The 22,938-nt window shown below is 39.9% G+C and overlaps 2 protein-coding genes across 9 annotated transcripts in view; one reads left to right on the plus strand and one right to left on the minus strand.

Moving 5' to 3' along the window:
• Positions 1–1,440, plus strand: part of LOC124162446 (centrosomal protein of 89 kDa) — an 83,622-nt gene extending 82,182 nt beyond the window's left edge. Inside the window, exons 8-9 of one of the 2 annotated variants that reach the window (XR_006865565.1) lie at positions 146–369; positions 1,172–1,440. The gene's annotated coding sequence lies outside the window, so the exon portion shown is untranslated. Of the gene's footprint in view, positions 1–145 lie in introns of both variants that reach the window. The other variant, XR_006865564.1, reaches the window with a different exon arrangement.
• Positions 1,441–3,529: 2,089 nt separating this feature from the next.
• LOC124161876 (putative Ras-related protein Rab-33) overlaps positions 3,530–22,938 on the minus strand; it is a 32,246-nt gene continuing 12,837 nt past the window's right edge. For 3 of the 7 annotated variants that reach the window (XM_046538108.1, XM_046538109.1, XM_046538115.1), the window contains 3 exons: positions 16,642–16,850; positions 5,138–5,219; positions 3,530–3,934 (listed from right to left, as the gene is read on the minus strand). In XM_046538108.1, the coding sequence (XP_046394064.1) occupies positions 16,647–16,850 (204 nt within the window). In that variant the 3' untranslated portion in view covers positions 3,530–3,934; positions 5,138–5,219; positions 16,642–16,646. The other 4 variants (XM_046538114.1, XM_046538112.1, XM_046538111.1 and 1 more) reach the window with 4 other exon arrangements.

A 22,938-nucleotide genomic window follows, 5' to 3' on the forward strand; every position in this document is an offset into this window, starting at 1 on the left:
CACCCTTCCCAAGGGACTCCAAGGGGAATCATCAACATCGGTATTAATAGTCGCCCCCCTTGGAGTCCCCTAGTAAGGGGACTCCGAACGTGGTAACTATGGGCCGTAACGACAACAGAGGTGTTTATTTACTTTATTTTTATAGGTGTTTTTGTACAAAGAACTTGAGATGTCGGCGCGAAATGCTTCGTTTTCAGCTACGGAGAAGAAAATATTGTGTGATTTGATTTAAAAATATAAATGTTCCATTGAAAACAAGAGTACGGACAGCGTTCAATGCGAGGCGAAGAAGAAGGCGTGGCTAGCTGTACGGAGTGAGTTCAACTGTCACCGCAACGTTGTTAGAAGAGATGTAAAATAACTGAAAAGGTAAATAAAAAGGCTATGCAAGTAAAGGTAAGTTTAGGATGTCTCTTTCAGGTAATTATCTGCAGGTTAACTGATTTTACGTAGTTGGTAATACAATTTTGAAGAAAACATCCTCGCCTTACCGGACTCAGCATTTTCTGTCGATTTCATAATATGATTGCAGTGTACCTATTCAGCAACAGAATATTTGAAGTAAAGAAAGTAAAATGTGCATTCATTCTGAGAGGATCCAGTAATGTGGGTTGGAGTAATAATGTGGAATGTATTACGGTATGAGTTTTTACGTGCTGACGGGCGCATATTTATTTGCCTATTGAGCTTGAAAAACGGTGTTTCTGAAATGCGGGTGTTTTTTTTGCTATTGCATTATTTGCTATTGGCTGCATTAATTTCTTTGGTGTGATTAGATGTGAATTTGCTAATTTTAATCACAATGAATAATAGTCCTTAATATGCCTTGAAAATTAGCTGGGGTAAATAGTGCTAGTGTTTTGATAGCTAGTAATATTGCATTATTAACTTAAATGATATTAGCCGTTGGACTCGGTGCAAATTCTATCGAAAATTATTTAAATAGAAGCTTTGGGAGGCTGTGGAGTAAAATTTATAACCATCTAAACGACATTTTAATATAAAAGTTTTCGATAAAAATATGTCGTTTAAGTCACAATGCTACATTTTCTGTGATTTAAAAAAAAATTGAAAAATGATCATGCTTTCAGCTCTGTTTATTTATTTTTTCCTACAAAATGATGTATGATATATTATTGTTAATTTATAATTGCTTCCTGGATGCTTTCAGCCAATACTTCCTTGGACATTGCTGAGAGGGAGTTAAGGGCCAGGTTGGAAATGATGGAAGAGGAGAGGAACTATTTACGAAGATAGTATGAAATGAAGATAGAAAGATCCCTGGAGAAGGTCAAAATAACAAAAGATAGACTGAGGCCAGCTGTGGCTGCTAGAAAGCTGGCGGAAGCAAAACTGAAATAGTTTTGTGGGAAACGTGACCCCTAATTTGTAAATTTTATTATGTATTATAAAATATATTTACAATTTTTAAAATTTGCATATAAATTTATTACTTCAACTCATTAATTCCTATCATGAAAGCATGAGATAATGGCTGAACATAAGGAAATCGGTGCCTGTTATTAAGGGAAATGGATTTGGAAGAAGTGTTGGTATCTAGCAACAGTCAAAAAACATAATAGACTACAAAGTTGAATAGCGGTAGGTCAAGGTACCTAATTCGCACTGGTGACCAAAAGCTCCAAGATACAAATTTGTTGTGGCGGAAACACTGAAAACTGAGACTGAAGGAGGTAATGTTGCGGAATAAAAACCAGATAATGTGGCCTTTGTGTTTTAAAGGTTTAAGTAATTGCATTCCGAAGATCGAATAATACAACTAGTACATAGTTGGATAGATTTCCTGGTTCCGTCCGCGCTGTCATTTTGATGGCGACATTTTACCAACTGTGCTGTAGGTGTCCTCAAGCCAGGCTGATATGGAGAGTGCTTCTGATTGCCCGATATTTATACGGTGGCGCCAGATTGAGGGAGCGCTTGCCCGTCTCTGATTGGTCCCCATACGGGGCAGGGGGGTCCTTCTGGGGTCCAGAAACAAGTGTTTCCAGGTGCTGGAAAGGGTGTAACCATCTTCCCGATTCATATTTTATGGTCTTTTGGTAATTTACACCGATTATCTGATTATTCTACTACGATATATTGCATTTCTTTGGCCAATATTTTTGCTTTATCAAAATTGATTTCATGACCTGGCTCTGACAAACATGTTGAACAATTTATGATTTCTCTTTTTGTCTATTCTTCAGTGCTCGAGCATGTTCTTTTATTCAGCATTGTATGGCCCTTTTAGTTTGTCCTACGCATGATTTCACACAGATGTATTGAACCTCGTATACATTCTCTAACCTGAGATTCACTAAGGACCGACGAAATGAGGCCGCACCATCTCAAGCAGAGGCCCTCTCACGGCTTCCTTAGGAAACCGGTACCGCTGCAGGAACTCTGTATCTCTAAAAAAATCGAATGGATTTTGCGCATCACGGACGTAAAACTTCAATCTTAGATGTTGGTTCGCCAATCTATCGAGACGACGAACAAAGGCCTTCAGGCTGTCCATCCTCGTCAAAGATAACCCAAATCACGGGTTAATGGGAAAATGTGAACGTATATTCAGCGAAGTGATACACAAGAAAAGGTTGAGATGAAAGGGATATGGTGAAATTAATGAAAATGGGTGAAAACGAAATGATTTTTGAATGGGCGAATGAGCAATATGACAGGGTGAATAAATGGTATGGTATGAATTAATATGGAGGTGAATAAAGGCATAAATGAATAACTTTTTAACGAGATCACAACAGCAACGAACGTATTTGAACAAGCAGAAACGTGAAGTCAATAAAATACGAAAGAAACTAAAGATTTCTGCTTACAATTCCAGTAGTACCTGTTTTCTCCGCTTCATGCACATGTCGCAAGGTAAGGCTCACTCCGCTCCCATTGTAGGGGACTGCAAGGGGGCCCCTACAGCCTAGGGGACGACTATTAATACCAGATTTGTGCGTGGGGGACTGTAAGGGGACACCTAGAGCTAGGGGACCCCTGGGGGTCGACTATTAATACGGCCCTTAGTCTCCTTTGCTTGTGGGATTCTGGGTCCAAATAGTATTATTTTTATGATTGGTTTCAATTGCTGTCAACTTTGCTCAGCTTAATCAATTTTCCTTCGATCAATCTTGAGGCCAACAAGGAAGAAAATGCCACGTGCCACAGTGGGAAAATTAAAACAAAAACAATTTAGATGATTTGTTCCCAATTATCACGCAGAAAAAACCTCCGTCAACATGGACCTCAAAGAAAAGTATGTAACATTGAATGTGAGAGACCCTTGACCTCTGGAAGTAATCAAAGTATGAGGCGAGCTATTTTCCAGGCACTGAGAGATCTTGCTATTCCACAGGGTCTGAATATATTTCATATTTGCATTCATTGAATACTCCCACAGAACAAATCCATTTTATGCTATTTTACTAGGAACCAGTTTCTCCAACTATCTTTATTATTACATCACAAAAAATAATTGTGCTGGCTAAACTGCGTCCCTTCGATAGTAATGTAACACAATGTATATTATGCAATGAACAAATGTTTATTTATCAACACATAAATTCATAAAAAAAGGCATAAATTACAAACTGCTTCCCATATGATCATCACAAAGAACAGAAATGTCTTAGGATATTAAGCGCTTGCTTTGGGAATGCCCTTCCAACGCCACATTGGTGGAGGGATTAAAAACTGTCCAAACATTTTGCACTGACTTCAAGCATTCTTGTTGAGGATAAGCTTGTAACGAGCATCAAGTACACACATATAGATTAAGTGCACCGTCATTTCCAGTCGTCCACTGGTGAGTAAGATCCATAAGCAAGCCTCGACGATCTGCTCACCACAATGCAGCTCCCTTCCTCTGACCACCTACTGCACGATGGCCCTCCCCCCACACCGCCCTGCTCTGCAACAATTGCTCACACTGCCTCAATTGCAACAGAAAAGTTTCATTGAATTATCATCAAAATTAGGGATCTCTAGAGTAAGGCCAATGGTCTCAAAAACATTCACACCACAGATACATAAATTCGTGATTGGGGATATCATAGACAGATAATCATATTTAACATTCAAACCTCCAGAATACTAGTAGGTCAATTTTAACAAAAGCAACCACAGAGGCACATTGGTGAAAATAGGAAACTATTTCATTTGTGAATAATAAATGTAAATGCTGAGTGGACAACTCAAAACAGGCCAACATTAAAAACACAACTCAAGGAATTCATAAGATACACAATATCACAGATGGGAACTCTAGATTTTTGCAGGTTAGGATAATAAAGTAGTAGGAATGAATTTATGTAGCACAAACGAAGCTTTGGAGGGGGATTGGACCACTTGAGCGAGAAAGCCTTCCGATGAGTCAATTTTTTTTCCAGCAATCAGTAAATGAGCGGGGAGTAAGCATGTCGATTTCTGTGAACCTGCATTAAGAAGTGCGGGCACAATTCAAGATGGAGAAAAAACTCAATGCCATCAAATTATGCATGAAACTCGGGACAACCACAATGGCGACCCTTGGAATGATTAGGGATGATTACAGGAATGCTGCCATGAGCTGCTCAACTGTGTTTGAGTGGCATACGCTGTTTTGGGTGCACCAGCAAGTCAGAAGAAAGCCAAAATGAGCAAGTCAAGTGTCACAATCATGCTCATAGTCTTTTTAGATCCTTGTGCGTTTGGTCCACAAGGACTCCCTCTGGACAGACTGTGAATGCCAGTTTTTATGTAGACGTGCTTGACAAGCTACGCAAACTCGTCCTCCACATGAGGTCAACAATCGGCGACTGTTGGAAGCTTCACCATGGCAATGCACCATGCCACATCATCCTGTTGGTGAATGCCAAGCACAGGGTTTCCATGGCTCTCAAGGGAAAGCGAAACTGCTCAGTAGAAGACCTCCAAGGGGCCGTGACAGCATCTCTGAAGATGACACCGGAAAACAAGTTCCAGTGGGAATCTTTTCAAACGCATTGCAATGAACCACATGGGTGCTATTTTGTGGAATATCAAGGATTTGTACTGATTCCTTTATAAAAAAAATTAAATTCATTCAGTCCTACTTTTTGATCCCAACCTATATCTTTCTAATCTTACATAAGAAGGGGTAATGGCAGCGTACCTGAGATGGATCAGGGCCAGGCTCAACTGCAGAGAAAATAAGGGCTGGCACTGCCAAGCCTCCAACCGTTTCAAGTCCAGATCTGAAATACCCATTGGAACAACACAAATAACAATGTTATTTGTTTCCAAGGATAAAAGAACACATGGCATTAGAAGAAATTGAAATAAATATATAAATAGCTGAAATTGTTAAAAAAAACATCCCTTCCACCCATGGAGATGAGTGCAAAATAGGTAGCAGGGTATTTTGCAAAAGTGGGAGACATTTGATCTTAGATGGTAATCTGCTGTAAGAAATAGGCTCTCAGAGAAGGGGACCTATTTTGCAGAAGGTAATCACATGGTCTTTGAGGTTGTAGTAATCATGGTTATTTGCTGCCTACACAGTAAAGCCCAGGATCTATTGTAATGATGGGAATGTCAGTATTTTAATTTTTTTATTCACACAGAGATGAACCAGGCCATTGCAGAAATTTTCCACCAATTGCTTTCACTCCATCACAGAGAACAATTCGTGGTAGCAGGTAGCATTGCACAAGATGATAATGCCATACAAGTCAGCATATACATAGTGAAATCTCTCACTCATGGAGATACACTATAGGATTTATTCTACCTCTGTTTCATTAAGTCTATAGTGATTGCAAATTTTCCCCCATGATGCAGGGAGCTGCTCCAACGAGCAATGAAAAATGCCATGGCAACATTTTAAACCTGAGCGAAGGATTAAGCCCTTGGTTTCCCTGAATAGAACTCGGGACAAATGGGATGGGTTCCCACCATCATTCAATTATAACTTCAAGAAGACAAGCCTTGAAAATTTTGCGAGCACAACAAACCCCGCAGCAATGCAGGGGACTATAGTCTATTCACTTTATGTCTGCAGGTGACATTTCGTGAGAGCCCGGACACTCTCGGATGGCTTCGCTGATTTGGGGTGGAGGGGTAGTACTGAGAGAAAGAGAGAGGAGGAGCAAACATAATGTTGCCAAATGTACATAGCCGTCCTACTTTGTCACTGAAAACGAGTGAGTCATAGGTGGCCACAGGTGTTTTGGCCCCGGCGCCGAGACAATGTACCTACTCATCTGGAAGACATTGGGGATAATGTATGATCTTAGGTTTTCCCGGCGTATCAGTTGCAGAAATGTTTCTCGGGTTTTCCACCGGTTGATGTCGTCCATGTCTCCCGACGTTTCGATCCGCGACTTGCTGATCATCCTTAGGGGATCTTCCGAATGCCGTTCTTCAAAATTTTTTTTCCGTATATATACACTCCCTCTGTAACCTGATTGGTTCACACTTTTTGAGGTTTTCCCGCCATTTTTGTCGTATATAATGGACTTCATTATCGGTCTCCAAGCATTGCTGATTTGGAAACCAGTGTCCCTGTTGAAGTTGTTGCGGTTGATGTGGATATGAATGGCTTCCTTGACAAGGCGGTCCCAGTAGCCATGTGCTCGGCATAGCAGTTTCGTCTCCTTCCATTGTATGGCATGGTCTTCATTGATGCTATGCTCCGCCACTGCAGACTTTTCCGGTTGGGCCAGCCGTAAGTACCTTTGATGTTCCTTCGTTCTAGTTTCAATAGTCCGACTGGTCTCTCCAATGTATTTCTTTCCGCACTCGCATGGAATTTCGTAGACTCCTGGTGTCTTCAGTCCGAGGGGATCCTTTACTCTCACCAGCTGATCCCTGAGCTTTGGAGGTGGTAAATGAATTGTCTTAATATTATATCTGCCTAGAATGCGTTTCATCTTTACGGATATTGTGGAGACATAGGGAAGAAAGGCTTTCGCGGTCGGCTCTTCTTGCGGCTCCCTTATGCCGCCAATGGGCTTGTTAACATACCCCTTACTCACCAAAAGCTCTCCATCCTTTAGGTCCTTTTTTCTTTTTCCCACTTGTCCCAAAGAGGTTCAAAAAGTCATAGAATCCTTTCCAAATAAATGGTCCTCAGGTTTTGATGAAATCCCCATTCCAATCATCAAAGCAGCTAACAAATTCATATGCCATCCCTTGGCAGACATCATTAATTCCACTTTTGACAATGGATACTTCCCCAACTATCTTAAGTTAGCCCACGTTACCCCTATTTACAAAAAGGGCTCCCGGTCAGATCCATACAACTATCGGCCTACATCCATTCTCTCATGCTTCTCAAAAATTTTTGAAAAAATCTTCTATCATCGTCTTGCAAGTTTTCTGGAACAACAAAAATTGCTTCATGAAAGTCAACATGGCTTCCGAAACAAAATATCAACAATCACTGCCATATTCCAACTACTAAACTATATCCACAAGGCTCTAGATAATAGAAATTCCACTGTTGGCATATTTTTTTATCTTAGCAAAGCCTTTGACAGTATTGATCATGAAATTTTGTACTTTAAACTCTCGAGGCTGGGTATCAATGGTAATGCCTTACTCTGGATAAAATCCTTCCTTACTAACCGGCAGCAGCAAGTCAAATTTAATTATCAAACTGCGAAAGGTCCCAAAATTACCCTGTCAGAGCCACTAGAAGTTCATCAAGGTGTGCCTCAAGGCTCAATACTTGGACCCCTGTTCTTCCTAATATTTGTAAATGACCTTCCCAATTCAATTACTCTTGGGAAACTCCTCCAATATGCTGATGATACGTCATGTCTGCTACAGTCAAATAACTCCACTGAACTTGGATACCTCTGCAGAACCGCTGTCTCTGATATGAACGAGTGGTGCAGATCCAATGGTCTCACCATAAATTCCCTGAAATCCTTTCATCTTCAGTTCCATCACAAAAGAAGTCCTCCCTCTTCCAGCCTCCTACTCCGAGTAAGTGATAACTCCATCCTTCGTTCCCAAGCCATTAAGTTTCTTGGGTTAACAATCAATGAAAACCTGGATTGGTCTCACCATGTAAATAATGTTACAAAAAAAATAACAGTTGGCATCTTCCTCATTAGAAGATTAGCTCCAATCGTTACCTTAGACACCTTGAAATTACTTTTTCATGGTAAAATCCAATCCCACATCACTTATGGGATAATATTCTGGGGAAATGACTCTCTCTCCAGAAAGATCTTCTCTCTCCAAAAGCAAGCCCTAAAAGCTATGCTTCGCCTTCCCTCACGTACCCCTGGCAGACCCCTATTCAAAAAACTGTCAATTCTTACTGTTCCATCCCTCCACATTCTAAACTGTGCCCTATTTGTAAAGCAAAACCCAGAAGATTTCCCAGCTCACCACAAAGTACACTCCTACCACACTCGTAATCATAATAACATTCACCTGCCCCATTATTCTCTGTCCTCATCTCAGCACGGTCCACTTCACTCAGCTTCAGTCATCTACAATAGCTTACCACCGAACATAAAATCCATTACATCCATATCCAATTTTAAAAAATGTCTAAAGGAGCTCCTAATTAAGAAAGCATACTACACCTTAGCAGAATATTTTGATATTGACTGTGATTGTTGTAAAATGTGACCCTCTATTTTATGCCTTGTATATATTTATGTATGTATGTATACCTGACGATTTCTATGTTGCATAATGTAACCAACAGAAATAAAATTAAATTATATTATATTATATTAACAGTTTAACCCACCTATACAATCTGTAAGTCAAAAGGGTGGGCTAGAATATGTACATAAACCTACGCTTGTAATAGACTATGATAATTATATGGGCAATGTAGATTGAAAAGATCAACTTTTAGAATCATTCTTGCTAGAAAGAAAAAAGCATACGGTACAAAAAATTACTCATCCACTTAAAAAAGCATACATAAGAATTATATCCATAAGTGTTACTTTAGAACAAAAAACGCACTCAGCAAAAATGTCTTACATGTTCATTGGCGGGGTGATGAATTAGATTACAAGAATCTAGACAAAATAAAATATAAAAATGTAGTATTCAACCCCGAAAGCCAACTTCATGACAGAAAACAGAGTAAAAAGGACATGATCAATTGAATCAGATGAGGTTCATGAAATGAAATGCTTAACCCCTCAAGGCCGTCATGCGTACCAGTACGCTCCCTTTAAATTTCGTATGCTGCCGACATGCATACCCAGTACGCTTCCTGACCTATTGCATATAATATTTTTTCTCCACCAGGTATTGTATTTTAAATAAAAACTAATTACTCTATCTTTTGAAGAAATGTTTTTCCTCTCCAATAAAATATTCATAGCGACTTTATGCCTTCAGGATTTTTTTGAATGTTTCCATGAAATTCCATTTTAAACCGAAGTTGACGAAATCGGTCCAAAAACTCAACGCCTTCCTTCAACTGTACTACAGTGAGTCCTCGTTTAACGTCACTTACCGTTCCTGAAAAATGTGACGATAAACGAAATGACGTTAATCGAAGCATAATATCCCATAAGAAACAATGTAAAAAGTGAATATCGGCTCCTAGACCTCACAATTCCTGCGCGAAAAAAATGTTAGCGTATGATATCTGGGGCATTTTTTACAGTGGGAATGCCAAACTATCGCATAAATACGAGTTCCTGTCTTCATCGACGACAATAGCAGCAGTGACGTAAATCCTTCTCCATTTTTGTATCTTCCAGCATTTGCTTTTCGGCTTCGCTATGGTGGTCGCCCGGGCGAGCGTCGCCTGGGCATCATCCAAGGTTCTTAGAGTACAGTCTAAGAACCTTGGGCATCATCATCGCTGAAACATCGTCGCAGTTACAGGAACCAAAATTATTGTGAACTCGGCGAAAAAAGTGACGACAAAAACTACGAGTTCTACACGGAAAAATGCCTTGAAATCACTTTTTAGGTTCCTGAAAACCATTATGTCAAGTAAAACCTTACGCTATTTTTGCTAAAACTGTAATCGCAATTATCAATAAACAACACTGTTTTACACTTCGCATAGACTGACTATATTACCGCCCACAAAACGAACAACCTGCAACACCCGCCGCTTCGCCTTTTTTTCGCGCGAAATTTGAAAGACGTGACGTTATCGCGAAGCGTAGGTGCGATAAACGAATGACGGTCTCAAAATTTTCATGACGTTATCGCGAAATGACGTTAAACGGGGTGACGTAGAACGAGGACTCACTACATCTTGAAAACTTCCGCCTATTCTGCTTATGAGACATCAAGAAGGGTCAGCTACTTCAGCTTGAGATACGGTATCTTCTAAGCTCACTGCCTTCTCTCCGTCTTCTCCTTGTGTGTCATCACCTTGAGCCCCAAGTCTGTTCGAAGATAAGATTGCTCCTAAACAGTCAGCGTATACCAGGACCCCTTCGAGATATTTTCTTATCTCTTGATGGAGCTTTTCAGTCCACTAGTCATTCATGCTGTGTTGTGTTCTTTCAGGCAGTGCGTTGAAATTCTCATCGGGTGTACTTCCTGTGTGTGGTATTTTTATTTATAACTGGGGATCCTAGGAAATAGGAATAGTATTGAAAGGCAAAAAAGAGACTCCCAAGTCTGTTTGTGTGTTAGGTTATAATAAATTCATTGGTGGGGTGAATTTCAAGGACCTGTTATTGCATTCGTACCGAATGGAAAGAAAATGCCATTACAAGTGGTGCATGAAGTTATGTAGGAGACTATAGGGAAGTGCACTAATTTTTTTTTATTGCTGAATTAGAAAGTTTAGCCTAAAAAAGAAACATTAGTATAGTCACTTTTATTTCCTGCATCTGGGGTATGCAATTTAAAACGTTTTGAAAGTCGGAAAATTTCATGTTGCGCTGAAACACATTGCCTCCATCTTGATTGAAATGTGACGTCACAAGGCAGTAGTCACCAGTGGAGATCGTTGTATTCCGTCGCCTTCTTTAACGCGGCGAGAGTTTCCGGGAATCGGTGGAGTTTGCTTCCTAAAACTGTCGGCTAGTACGGAAAACATGAATTCAAAAAAGAATTATAAATGATTTTTTGTTCCAAATTTCATCTCGACGTCGAAACAAAAGCCTGGAGAAGATATTCATTCCCGTGCCTTAAGCACAAGCCATACGGAATAAATGGTTCAAGGCTGCTCCTGACTCTTACCTATCGATGGTATTCTGTTTTGAAGATCATTTGAAGGTATTGTAAGATCAAATTGATATTTATATTATAATAATTTACTTACTAGGTACCTCAGTCACATCAGAAAGTGTGTTGAGTCAAAATATAGCATCTTCCGCGTAGACCTACGTAATTTATAAACTGAAAGTAGTTTGGTTAAATAATTATGGCGCGACTGTTATTTTACATGACCGGGCAAAATGCGTACTTTGCCCATGATATGTGCATATATGATAACAAACGATTTTTGTTAAATTTAATCTTTATTTGTTGAAATTAGTACATTTATAGGTGATACAGATATAAAGGTACACGGCAGGTCGCGCGGCGTAATTTATACTCCACTGGTGACGGGTTCATCTTGCTGATCTAAAAAATTAGCTACAATACCTCGAACTTTGAAAACTCGCAATATAGGCAGTCAAAGTACATTGTAGGAATATACGAGACCATTCTAGCCCAGAATGTACGTACAATGTTGAAATCCTTGGTTATCAAAGATTGACGTATTTTATACGCCAGCGCACCCGGTCCAGGGTTATCAACTTTTATTTCATCGTATTTGTTAATTGAAATTATATTTCGGAATGGTTCTTTTAGCACTGCTACTGAGATAAACTGGTAGGTACTGAGTACTAGGTACTGAGGTAGGTACTGAGTAATTAAACTCCATTTGGAGTAATGTGAATTTCAAGTGTTCGAGATATATGACATTTTATATTCGTCTTGTGTTCTTATTAATTATGACTGTACGCATATTGTTGCTTGCCGCGAGCCTTTAATGGTATGTGCTCTTGCAAGAGTGCTTTTCATTTTTAATGTGGAAGTTGGTCAGTATAAGCAAAGAAAAAGTTAACATTTAAGCGCACACCAACTCTTGTAGTCGTCGTATCTCTGCGTTTGTAATGACACTGCTAAAATACCTAAACGCCATTATGATGATAAAAAAAATTGTCTCATGTCTATTATTGCTGCAATAAAAATCAATGATAAACTTGACGCCGTTTGATCACAATGAAGACAACAAAATATACTGCCGTAACGAAGAATTGAACCCTGGTCCTCCGGGTGGGAGTCGTACACGCTACCACTACCCCAACTAACCCATTAGAATAATAATGATAATATATATTGATATATGACTTGTGAAAAGTACCGCATGAAAATTAATTAATTACAGCCTAACTAAGGCCCTAATTGAAAAAGACGGAGCAAGGTACGTAGTCTCCCCTTGTTAGCCTTAACGCCTCGCATTTCTATGGAGCGTTGAACCTGTCCTCCTTTTTCAAAAGTTCAGTGACCATAAATACATCAAAGTTTGGTATACCATTTATAAATCGTTGGAATTTTCCTTCTCCCAACCAAGATTAACTTTTCTTGAACCCATCCTGAACAGCAAACCATTGCAACAACCAGTCAGCACGTAAATACGGCTAACATCCCATAATTCTAGTTGCGAAGGGCGGACGTTCCGGCCGGCATGAATACATACGCAACGAATAAGTCTTGCAGCAAACGTTTGAAATAGGTTTATTAGTTTGACTCAGTTCTTACAAAAAAAAGTTTTGGCATGATAAACGGCATTGTGCCAAAATATACCCAGCGAAAAATAAATACCATCATCTATTTATCAAAGATTCAATTTGCTATTCGCACTACTCTTTCCAAACTTGAAGTTGACACGTAAATGAATATTAATATATTACGCAATGATGAAGTCTTGCACTCAAAAGAGAAGCAGCCACATATATATTCTGAAGATATTTTATGACAGCAAAAAAACGGATACCCTCAAATTCAGTAATTTTTCTATGCAATAATAGTGGTAGAACTAAACGGCGTAGAAGCTGCCTTCTGCTACTGCCTTGTGACGTCATGGCCAATATTCAACATGGACACCCGTTTTAGCGGCCTTTGAATTTTTCCATATTTCGGACGGTTATCTCGAATCAAGTATTCACTATTAGGATTTAAACTGTGGTTTTACGACATTATGTTATTCTCAACTCTAATTTAAAAAATGTGTTTGGTGCATTTGAAACACTAGTGTACTTCCCTATTGAATACCGCAGTCCTAAATTCATATGTTGTTCACAGGAAAAACAGGTATAAAAATTGACTTATCATTTCGCGTGCCATTGGTCGTGGTAATACTTTTGAAATATCCAACTTCATACGGACTGTTTGGACATGGCCATCACTCCTTGCACAATTTAGTAACAAGACTCACAGAAATAAATTTCCCAAGGACAATTCCTGCAGCTGGGAAGAAATCAAAGTCTCAAAGGAGATGTGCAGTTTGTGCTTAATATGGGAAACGAAGAGACTTTGTGCACTGGTGTGAAAAATGTGCAGTGGGATTATGATTGAATTGCTTCAAATCATGTCACACAAAGCAGATTTTCTAAGGTAAATCATTTGAATACAGTAGAATCCTGATTTAAGGTTTTTCAGGGGGGACAAAATTTAAAACACTAAATGCGGAAAAACACTAAATGAGGACCTGCCATTTTTTTCAGGTTTTAGGGTCTGTAATGATTGGAATGGCTTTTTATGAATAAAAAATATTATTTTAAGTAACTAAAAGGTGCTGAATGCAGCAAAAAATTCTTTAATGAAATGTTCTCTGCCCTATGAAGGTTGGATAATACTTTTCAGGAATCAGCTAAAAAAATGGGTACCAGTAAAAATAAGTAATGAGAGGATGACAATTGTTTTAATGAAATATTTTAAGAAAATTCTAATAAACATCAACTTAAAAGCATTCCCACACAGATTATTATTATGGACATTAGTGATTCCCTTTTTATGCATATTTCAGTGGTCTCAATGAAATTTGGATTTTTTTCTGTAAAAGTGACATGTAGGTGACTATAGCATTTCTAATATAATAAGAAAAGGTGTAAGTAGGTACTCGAAAAATCATGAGGAATGAGTGAAATAAAGGGATAGCAGAAGATCGCTGATCCCGAATTCTCAACTACCGAATATCTAGTAAAAGGGAGGTTTTCTGGAATTTTGCCAACTTAACGTTTTCTGTTGCCTCGGCGAAACAAGGGATTTATGAGCCTTTAAAAAGCCTCCTATGCGCACATTTTGGATTTCGAGGTCATCCAAAAAAGTAGAATCTTATTTTAGTATGCGTACAAGTCGATGGTGATTAAACTCGATGATAACACCAGATTCGTTGTCATATATCCGCAGCCTTATGCAGGTCGAATGGAGCCGGGAGAAGTTGCTTACGCGGCGCGCTGATCACCTTGACTCCGACTCGCCTTGTTTCTCGGCAGCTTTTAATAAAATTTGGTTGGACCTTGAATAACGATTAGCTAAACTCTGTTAAGTGAAAAGGTTTAATCTTCAACAGAACTGGATTTCATCCGAAAAATTGTCAGTGCCTCTGGAGTTTGGCAATTTTGTCAGGGTTATGATGTCCAAGTCAACCACCAGGGAATACCTGCCGGATTTTCGTATTTTTCCGCGCTCATCTATTCTACCGTGAGTATGCGGTGATTTTTTTTCCAGCATGAGCGATTTATTTAGAGTCATGGACCGTGATAGTTCGTCAAAACTTCGATTGTCATTCTCTTTTGACATTAATTAGCACCAGATAAATATTTTTGAATCGACAGCGATATCAACCAGCCGCATGTCGATAAATTGGCTCCGGGATATCTAAATTACGATATAAAATAATGTTCAAAAAAATGTTAAAATAATGTTGTTCCGTAGGGAAAGAATGCTCTCACTCACGGTCATGACAGGGGAAACACTTCCTCTGTTCTTTCGCTGTTCCTCCGTGGAAACTGACCTTGGAATGTATTATAGAAAGAATCTTCTAGTGAACTGCGCAATTGATATTGGGCCTCCTCTATCTAACAGAGAAAGTAGCCGACTGAAAAAATATTGGGCTAATAATCGACTGCCCGTAGGGAGTAGAGTTGAAAGCCATCAATTGAAAACATTACGAGAAAACCATTATTGTAGCGGCCCTCGGAGGATAACTCGAGTTAACGATCGTGTCATCAGTCGTCACGTATCATCGAAGTCAAGTTCAAGAAGTGAAGGTAAGGTAGTTCGAGGTTATTAAGGGATGACTTTGCTCCATTAGATCGGATCTGATACAAAAAGTGCCTGGTGTTTGGATCAGAAGGGGAGCGAAACGTTACGAGAAGACAAATCACCCAACTTGCGAGTTGAAGGTCGCAGCGCTGCGCTCGCGGAAGAAAGCAGTTGAAGAAGCGTTCCCCGGTAGAATCTATCGACTCTTCGTAAACATTCATGAGACTGTTCTTGTTGATGAGCATAAATTGGAAGATTTGGATGAACCGTCATGAAAAAACGTTAAATGGGGCAAAAAAATCTTGAGCGGGACAAATTTTTACGACCATAAATGAGGAAAAACGCAAAATGCGGAAACACTATATGCGGATAATTTTTACACTGTCCTAATAGGGAATGAATCGGGACCCAAAAAAATAAACGCTAAATGTGGAAAAACGTTAAATGCGAAGACCTTAATTACGGATCCGACTGTATTCACATATTAAAGTTTGAAACATTAGCACGTGATTACCTATATGAAATGATACGGTAATAATGGAACAAAGTCAGAGAAGTGGGCGGAGTGGTAAATTTTCAAGTAGGCGAAACGGGTAATCCTATCGAAAGTATCCAATCTGTTATGAAATTGTCAACCCCAATTAACTAAAATACAGCATGTAATTGTATTTTAAAAATGCATGGAATGTTACAGATCTCGCAGCTTATTCGAAACCAAATTTGAAATCTTTGTAAACTGAAAATTTATTCATTAGTTCCAAGACGGATACATAAAACAATAAATATTTTTTCAAATCGCTCTAAAAATTATTATATAATAGCGCATTATATTACGCAAGTTTACAAAAATTTTCAATGATACTGATTGTATATTATGAACAATATAAATTATTGAATGATAGTATGCCAAAAAGGCGAAGTCATTTAAATCTCATCTGGCCGCTAGGATGGGATTTAATTAAATGCCCGCCGCACTTGAGGGGTTAAGATGCAATAAAGTGTTACATGGTAAATGCATCATACTCTAAAAAGCAGGTTTAAGGAGCATGTCTGAGGCATTACACTCCACAACTTTTAACCCTCTGGAATTGCTAAACACCCTGTGGAGGAGCACACATATGCCTGGGTGTGCAGTTCTTATCAAGAGATAAAAATTATAGCACATGCCCAATTTGAGAGGGGATAGAGATATCACCCCATCCACGCCAGTGAATGTTCATCTTGAAAACAACGCAGGCCGTGTGCATTTCCATCCTGAAGAGGCCTCCATTGTAAGCAGTAATGGAGCAAACCCACCACGACTGCCCAAAACAACCACTTTACCATGTCATTACATTGTGGCTCGATTGCATAAACAATATGTATGTATCAGCATCACACAAAAACATACGTGACACAAACCTTTGTCAGCAGTAGCAGTAGGATGATCCATCGTTGGCGGGATGGCTGCACTCTCGCGTGACGGAGATGACGTCAGCCCGGAGCAGGTGCTCTGACGGAACGGAGCCCATCATCATGGGCTTTTGGTTCTTCAATTTGTGGGCCAGCGTCAGGAAGATCCCGTTAATATTGCCATGCTCACTCTCCTCTTTGGCTGAAGTCTCAAACAACTGCAACAAATACATTTTCAAAGCTCTACCCTCAAGAAACAAATGTTTCTTTGGAAGCTAACTATGCATGCGACGACTGATAATGAGGACCTACGAGGATCAGTATTCCCCAATTCCAACTTCAAAGTTTTCTCTACCCACCCTGTGTTTGGGTGGATTTGACGAGATTGAACTGTAACATTAGAATTTTAGAAAATTACGCAACCTTCTTGAAGCATTTCAGATGTAGCGTGAGGGGCTGTGATCAAATTAAATTAACTCCCCAAGACCATACTCTTTAGTGAGAGTAGGATAGAGGTGGCGATTCATAAATTTCATTCTTCATTTAATACATCATAATAGTGAGGACTTAAAAAAAATTAGTTGGAACTTTTGTTCTATCTCGAACATCTCTTCAATCCCACCCGTTAGTTTTCCTTTCATTAATTTATTAATGATGTAGTATGTTCTCATACTCACCCAGCAAAATGCCTTTTCTCTGCTGACGATCTAAAAATTTTCCACCATATTGATCACACTGAGTCAAGGAATTACAACACTCTCCCAACAATATATGTACTTCGTGCCATGCCAACCATATGCAAATAAATTTTGACAAGTGCCATGTAATAACTTATCATTAAAAATGCCCCCTTTCTATACGATTACCTTTTAGCTGGCACTCCCTTGAAGAGAGTAAATTACATCTCTGACTAAGGCATTTTCTTTTCAAGCAACTTAACTAAATATTTTAGATTGATCAAATTTATATATAAAAGCTTACAATATCCTGGGGTTTATCAATCAGATTTGTAGAGATTTAAGAAATTTTAATCACATAACATCGCTCCATTTTACATTGGTATGATCTGTCTGATAAAATGATCCTATGATTTGGAACCCATACTATGATGCACATATCATTGCTCTTGAAAGGATAAAAAACAAACACCTTGAATCAACTGATTATTATCTAAAGGCAAGAACCACATAATGAACCACCATACAATAGATCCGAGCAACAATTGAATTTACAAACTCTCTTGAATTGTAGAAGAAATATTGGAATGTTCTTCCTAAAAGATAAAAGCATTACAAAACATGATCAAATCTCTTTAATTGTTTTCTTTAAAGACTTTCATAATCCCAAAAAACCACTAAATAAAGTCACACCCTATTAATAGAAGTCCGTGAATTTCGTGAGACGCAGTATCGCAAAATAACGCGAAATAACAAAAATCTGTAAATAAAAACAAAATTTTGCTTTTTTTCGATTTTAGGTGGATTAACGAAAAAATCACATCTAATGCGTCATAATCTATTAAAGCCTCAGCCTTCATTGTTTAATGCTGCCGACATTCATTTGCTCTATCTCATTACGATTCTAAGGTCAATTGGCTCGTTTAGTCTAGCGCATAACGCAACCGCATTATATCGCACACTGTAGTGATTTCTCTGCCAGAATTTGCCGTTAAATTCATCACACCCTCTCTCTTCGATTCCCATGTATCAATCCTGAAATATTTAGAATGTGATGCTTTCTCACCTGACGAATCAGATATTATGAATTAAAAATGTGTGGAAAGAAGTTTAGCGCGGCCACGGAAGAGCGGAAATACAAACTGACGTGCCTGGCACGCGTCAATGCCGAGCAGTAATTCCGGTGACTCACCGCAACGCATTAGACACCGTTACTGGATAACTTGCTGCAGGAAAACCTTGAGTGTGGGTCTATTGTAACAATTTCGTTGACTTAAACACGGCCGCTGGCTGGGACCGGGCCGCCGTTCACGGAACGGCCCACAGCATGGCAGAGAGTCGTCTCGTCTGAAAGCGGCCTGAATTTCACGGCATCATGATGAGAACGGCAGCCGGCAAAAAGTCGATTCGTCAGAAAGTGGCCTCAATGTAGCACTGGCTGTATTTCATGCCATAGACAGCGCACCGCTGAATTAAAGTGACCACGGCAGCCATCAACTGCGCGATTCGATTCGTTTAAAAACATCCATAGTATGGTTATTTGAAAGCACGAAGCACTAACAGTGGGGGAAGAGAAGGAAGGAACAGAAAGGATAGGAGGAGAGGGGGTTCTCCTTATTAGCGGACGGATCGTCGGATATTCGGCTCTCCACTGAGCTTCAATGCAAAAAAAAATCATTTCGACAATGGCCAAATCTAACATCTAATTCTTCAGGTGAGAAAGCATTTCATTCTAGATTTTTCAGGATCGATAAGTGGGAAATAATTTTTAAAATTTTTTTGAATCCGATTATGTTTTGTTATGTGTGCTTCTTTCCCTGCTTTCCGCGACCGATTGGCAACAGCTGTAATCAAAACTAAGCGATTTTGCTGTATCTAGCTGCTGTCCTACCTTCTCTCGACACCTGAGAAAGGGGTATCGAAAGGGAACGCATGACATGAAACATTTTGGCCAATTTGTAAGTTATACAGTACTATGGTTATACCATAGCTACATAGCACTCAGTCTGAAAACACGATCGTGGTAGGTTTTGTTTTGCGGTTGGACTGTTTTTTTATCGTAGTTCCAGCTTTAAATATCAAACGAAGGATAGGAATTTTAAAATGCCAAAAGCTAGTGATACTGTTCATACCAGGGCAAGTGAATTCAGCTGAGAAGTATTTTATGTGAAAGACACAGTATTACTGTACAAAGTTTGCTGTAAAATATTTTAATTTAAAAGATGTGACACTTTGTTAAAGCACATCAGTAACGATACACATAAACGTGCGAAAGAAAGGGGACCCGCAAAACGACAGCTATCATTTGAACACACAGTCACTCAGTCAAAGAATGAGCTTGTTGTTGCTAATACAGAAGCATTTTTAAAGGCTTTATTTGAAAAGCCCTTAAACTTGACAATCCAAAAACTCTGGAATGGCTGTGGAAGTATACACATATGAGGTAGTGGGAATTTGCTGTTTGCTGATCGTATTCACCAAGACTACATACTTGAACCAATATAAGTTGAACCATTTCTTTCATTTAGTTTTATCAGAAATTTGTACAATCGAAATTGTGTTAAATGTTATGTAAAATGCTTATTAAAAGTATAAGTATTCTTGAAATTGTACCATAAAATAATAAAACGCCTATAAACGTGGGAAAATTGTATCATTATAATAACACCGCCAAGATTTTCTATAACACCGAAATCACATGGTTTTAAATTTAGCAAAAAATAAAACCTCTAGTAATACGTTATGACGAAATTTTCATTCCTATGATATTATGAACCTGTCTCAGTCCCGGCAGTTACAACATGAACTCTACGACAAAGATTTATGAAAAAGCAACGGCATTTAGGTGGATTTACACTACGCTAGTTTCTAATAATTGCGCCTAGTTTAAGTTCTCCTAGCGTAATGTGCCCAAGAGCGTCAATTATGGTTGTTTCTCCGGTATACACGCAACATCATAAAATTAACTTCATTCCTATTGGCAACAGGAATCAAAGTAGCTGACATCTGGTGGCCAATTTCAGAAATGAGACGTGGAGGATCGGCCGGTTTGTTTACTAATGCTACAGCCTACTGTCTGTAAAAAAAAGCAAGATACTCGAGTTTGAGGAGCTCTAGCGTCTAAATGAAGCAATTGATTTCAATGCAATAAAAATCATACGAAAGAGAATTTAGTTCTACGTTATATCATGTACTTTAAAAATTCTTTGGCTAAGTAGTATTTCCTGTACTTAATTTTTTCTCAAAAAAGTACCCGTTTTTTGTGCGTAAAATCAAGGTGCCCAACTTTGATCGCTTGGCATTCCCGTAGTTTTCGTTCCTATAACTTGCAATTTTGATATAAAGAAGCCACATCTATTACTAGCTGTTTGCCTTCTTTTTCCGTTTTCGTGTGTATTGTTTGACGATTTTATCAACCATCTATTACAAGAGATATATCATTATTAAAATCATCAAACAATATGATAGGCATCTACTCACATAAGCCATCCGTCCTCAATAATCTATTCTTCTTAAGGGAATTCGACGTCGGTGTGGTCGTGAGTGGAATTCCCCTTGCATTGGCGTTTTGACTGCTATGTGGAGTCACTCGACTCTCACCGGCTAGCGAAGATCGATGGGGAAGTGGCGAGACGGGTCGCGCGAGGGTCTCCGTGCCTCGGCCCTGGAATTTTGGCCATTTGGGCAAAGCGACTCAAGAAATCCTTTAACCCAACGAAGCACGCAGGCCTTAGAAACGTCGGGGTTTCGCACCGCATCGTATTTGGAAGAGCAGGGCCTAGTTATTGAATGAGAAAGAGACAGATGTTTTAAGGGCCGACCCGGTTTTGACGGGCCCCCGGGCGGAAGATGTCCCGGCGATCGTGGGGGGGATCGCCTGGGAAAAGTTTGTGCGACTTTGGGAGAAATTACTTGTCTCAAGCAGACTTAGTCCCGGCAATTGGTGGGTAGTCGGCCGGGAATATTCATATAATTCTCAGTTGTCGCGATTCGAATCATTTCCCCAACCTTAACTTTCCTGGCTTATTGGATATCTGAAAATTCATTGATAGTTATTGCAAGTTTGTTCAACCTTCTTTCCGTCTGCATCTCATCCTCTGACACCTCCATACTTACGCGAACAATTTTTAAGTAGGCATTAAATGATACAATGAAGGTGTCATGCCTTCATATGTTTCTCTATGACCCATTCTTGTTTTTTTCTTAAATAAAACTAGCATGCTAGCTCACTCTTGCCCATTCTCATGACGTGCTCCCACTTCTTTCCCAAATTAGGGGAGTTGCGGAATCTATGTAGAGAGATAGCTTTTGTCTCACACTGGTCAGTGCAATCATAAACGCCGCACATTTTGTTGCTCATGAACTTCACCTTCTAAGTTTTTCATCATAATGCCATTGATATTCGGCTAAACGGTATAGTGCTGGCCGACTAACGTTTCACACGAACAAGCGTACTAATGCATCCGATCCTCCATATTCGGCCATGACACCTAATTTAGTGCTGTCACCTGGATTCCCTTCCAGATGCAATTGTCAATAAGAACAATGACGCTTTCAATAAGAACATAAAACTCGGGTATTCGTAGGTTATCGTTCCACACAAACAAACGTACTAAAGTGGGCGATCCTCCCTATTCGGCCATGACACCTAACTTAGTGCTGCCACCTGGATTTCCTTCCAGTTGCCAATAGAATGAAGGTTACCCACTCACAACCGTTCGTACATTGTACTAACAATTAGTCCTCTTCCTATGCACATTTGATGTGCGAACTTTCAGAGATACGAGCATTCAAAAATTTCAAATTTCGAATTTGCACCTTTCGATTTGGCCAACGCGACACCTTGGCAATGGCAACCCCCCCACCCCTTTGCCCCCTACCCCGAACTAGACCCTTCTGCCTGTTATCAGTCAACTCTTGGCAGTCGGACTGTGGGTTCATCATCCTACGAACACGGTGTCGGAACGTGTTTCGTTCCAATATCGAGGACTTACTGCAATCAGTAAGATATCAACCCTCTGTTGCATGCACCCCCACATGGCCCTGCTTCTGGTCGTGCCTGCCTTTGGCGGTGGGTTCTGTTATCAACATCATGATGAAGAGCAGAGCCTTTTGGCCTTTTGGGGGGCAAGTCGAGAGTGGGGGGAGGTGCGATTGGGACACAATCTACGCAAGAGGAGGATGTGTCGCGAGTCCTCTCCAGAGAGAGGAAGCGGCCGGGCTGGATCCCTCCGGCGTCTCGACGAGCTGGAGTAATTAGAGGGGACCTGTATTTTACTCTCAATAAATACCCTCACTAGTATCCAGCGGGAATTTTATTCATATTTTCCCCGATTCTCGACCACACCCGCGAGTCAGGAGGCAGCCACTCGACTCTTGCGACTCGCGATTGTCGTTACGTCCCGGCGAAGGCGTCGGGATGCGACATTAAAACTGGTGTTAGGTGTGTGGGGTTTTTCGAGAATCGTCGTCGTGGCCGCAGTGTGGAGACCTGAGAAGGCCACCGAAGAGCCTCACTGAGAAGCAGAGGACATCAGGCGCTGAGGGAGACCTGAGAAGGCCACCGAAGAGCCTCACTGAGAAGCAGAGGACATCAGGCGCTGAGAGGGGAGGCTCTACCGACTAGTCG

Source organism: Ischnura elegans, chromosome 7 (assembly GCF_921293095.1).
Source record: "Ischnura elegans chromosome 7, ioIscEleg1.1, whole genome shotgun sequence".
Taxonomy (NCBI): domain Eukaryota; kingdom Metazoa; phylum Arthropoda; class Insecta; order Odonata; family Coenagrionidae; genus Ischnura; species Ischnura elegans.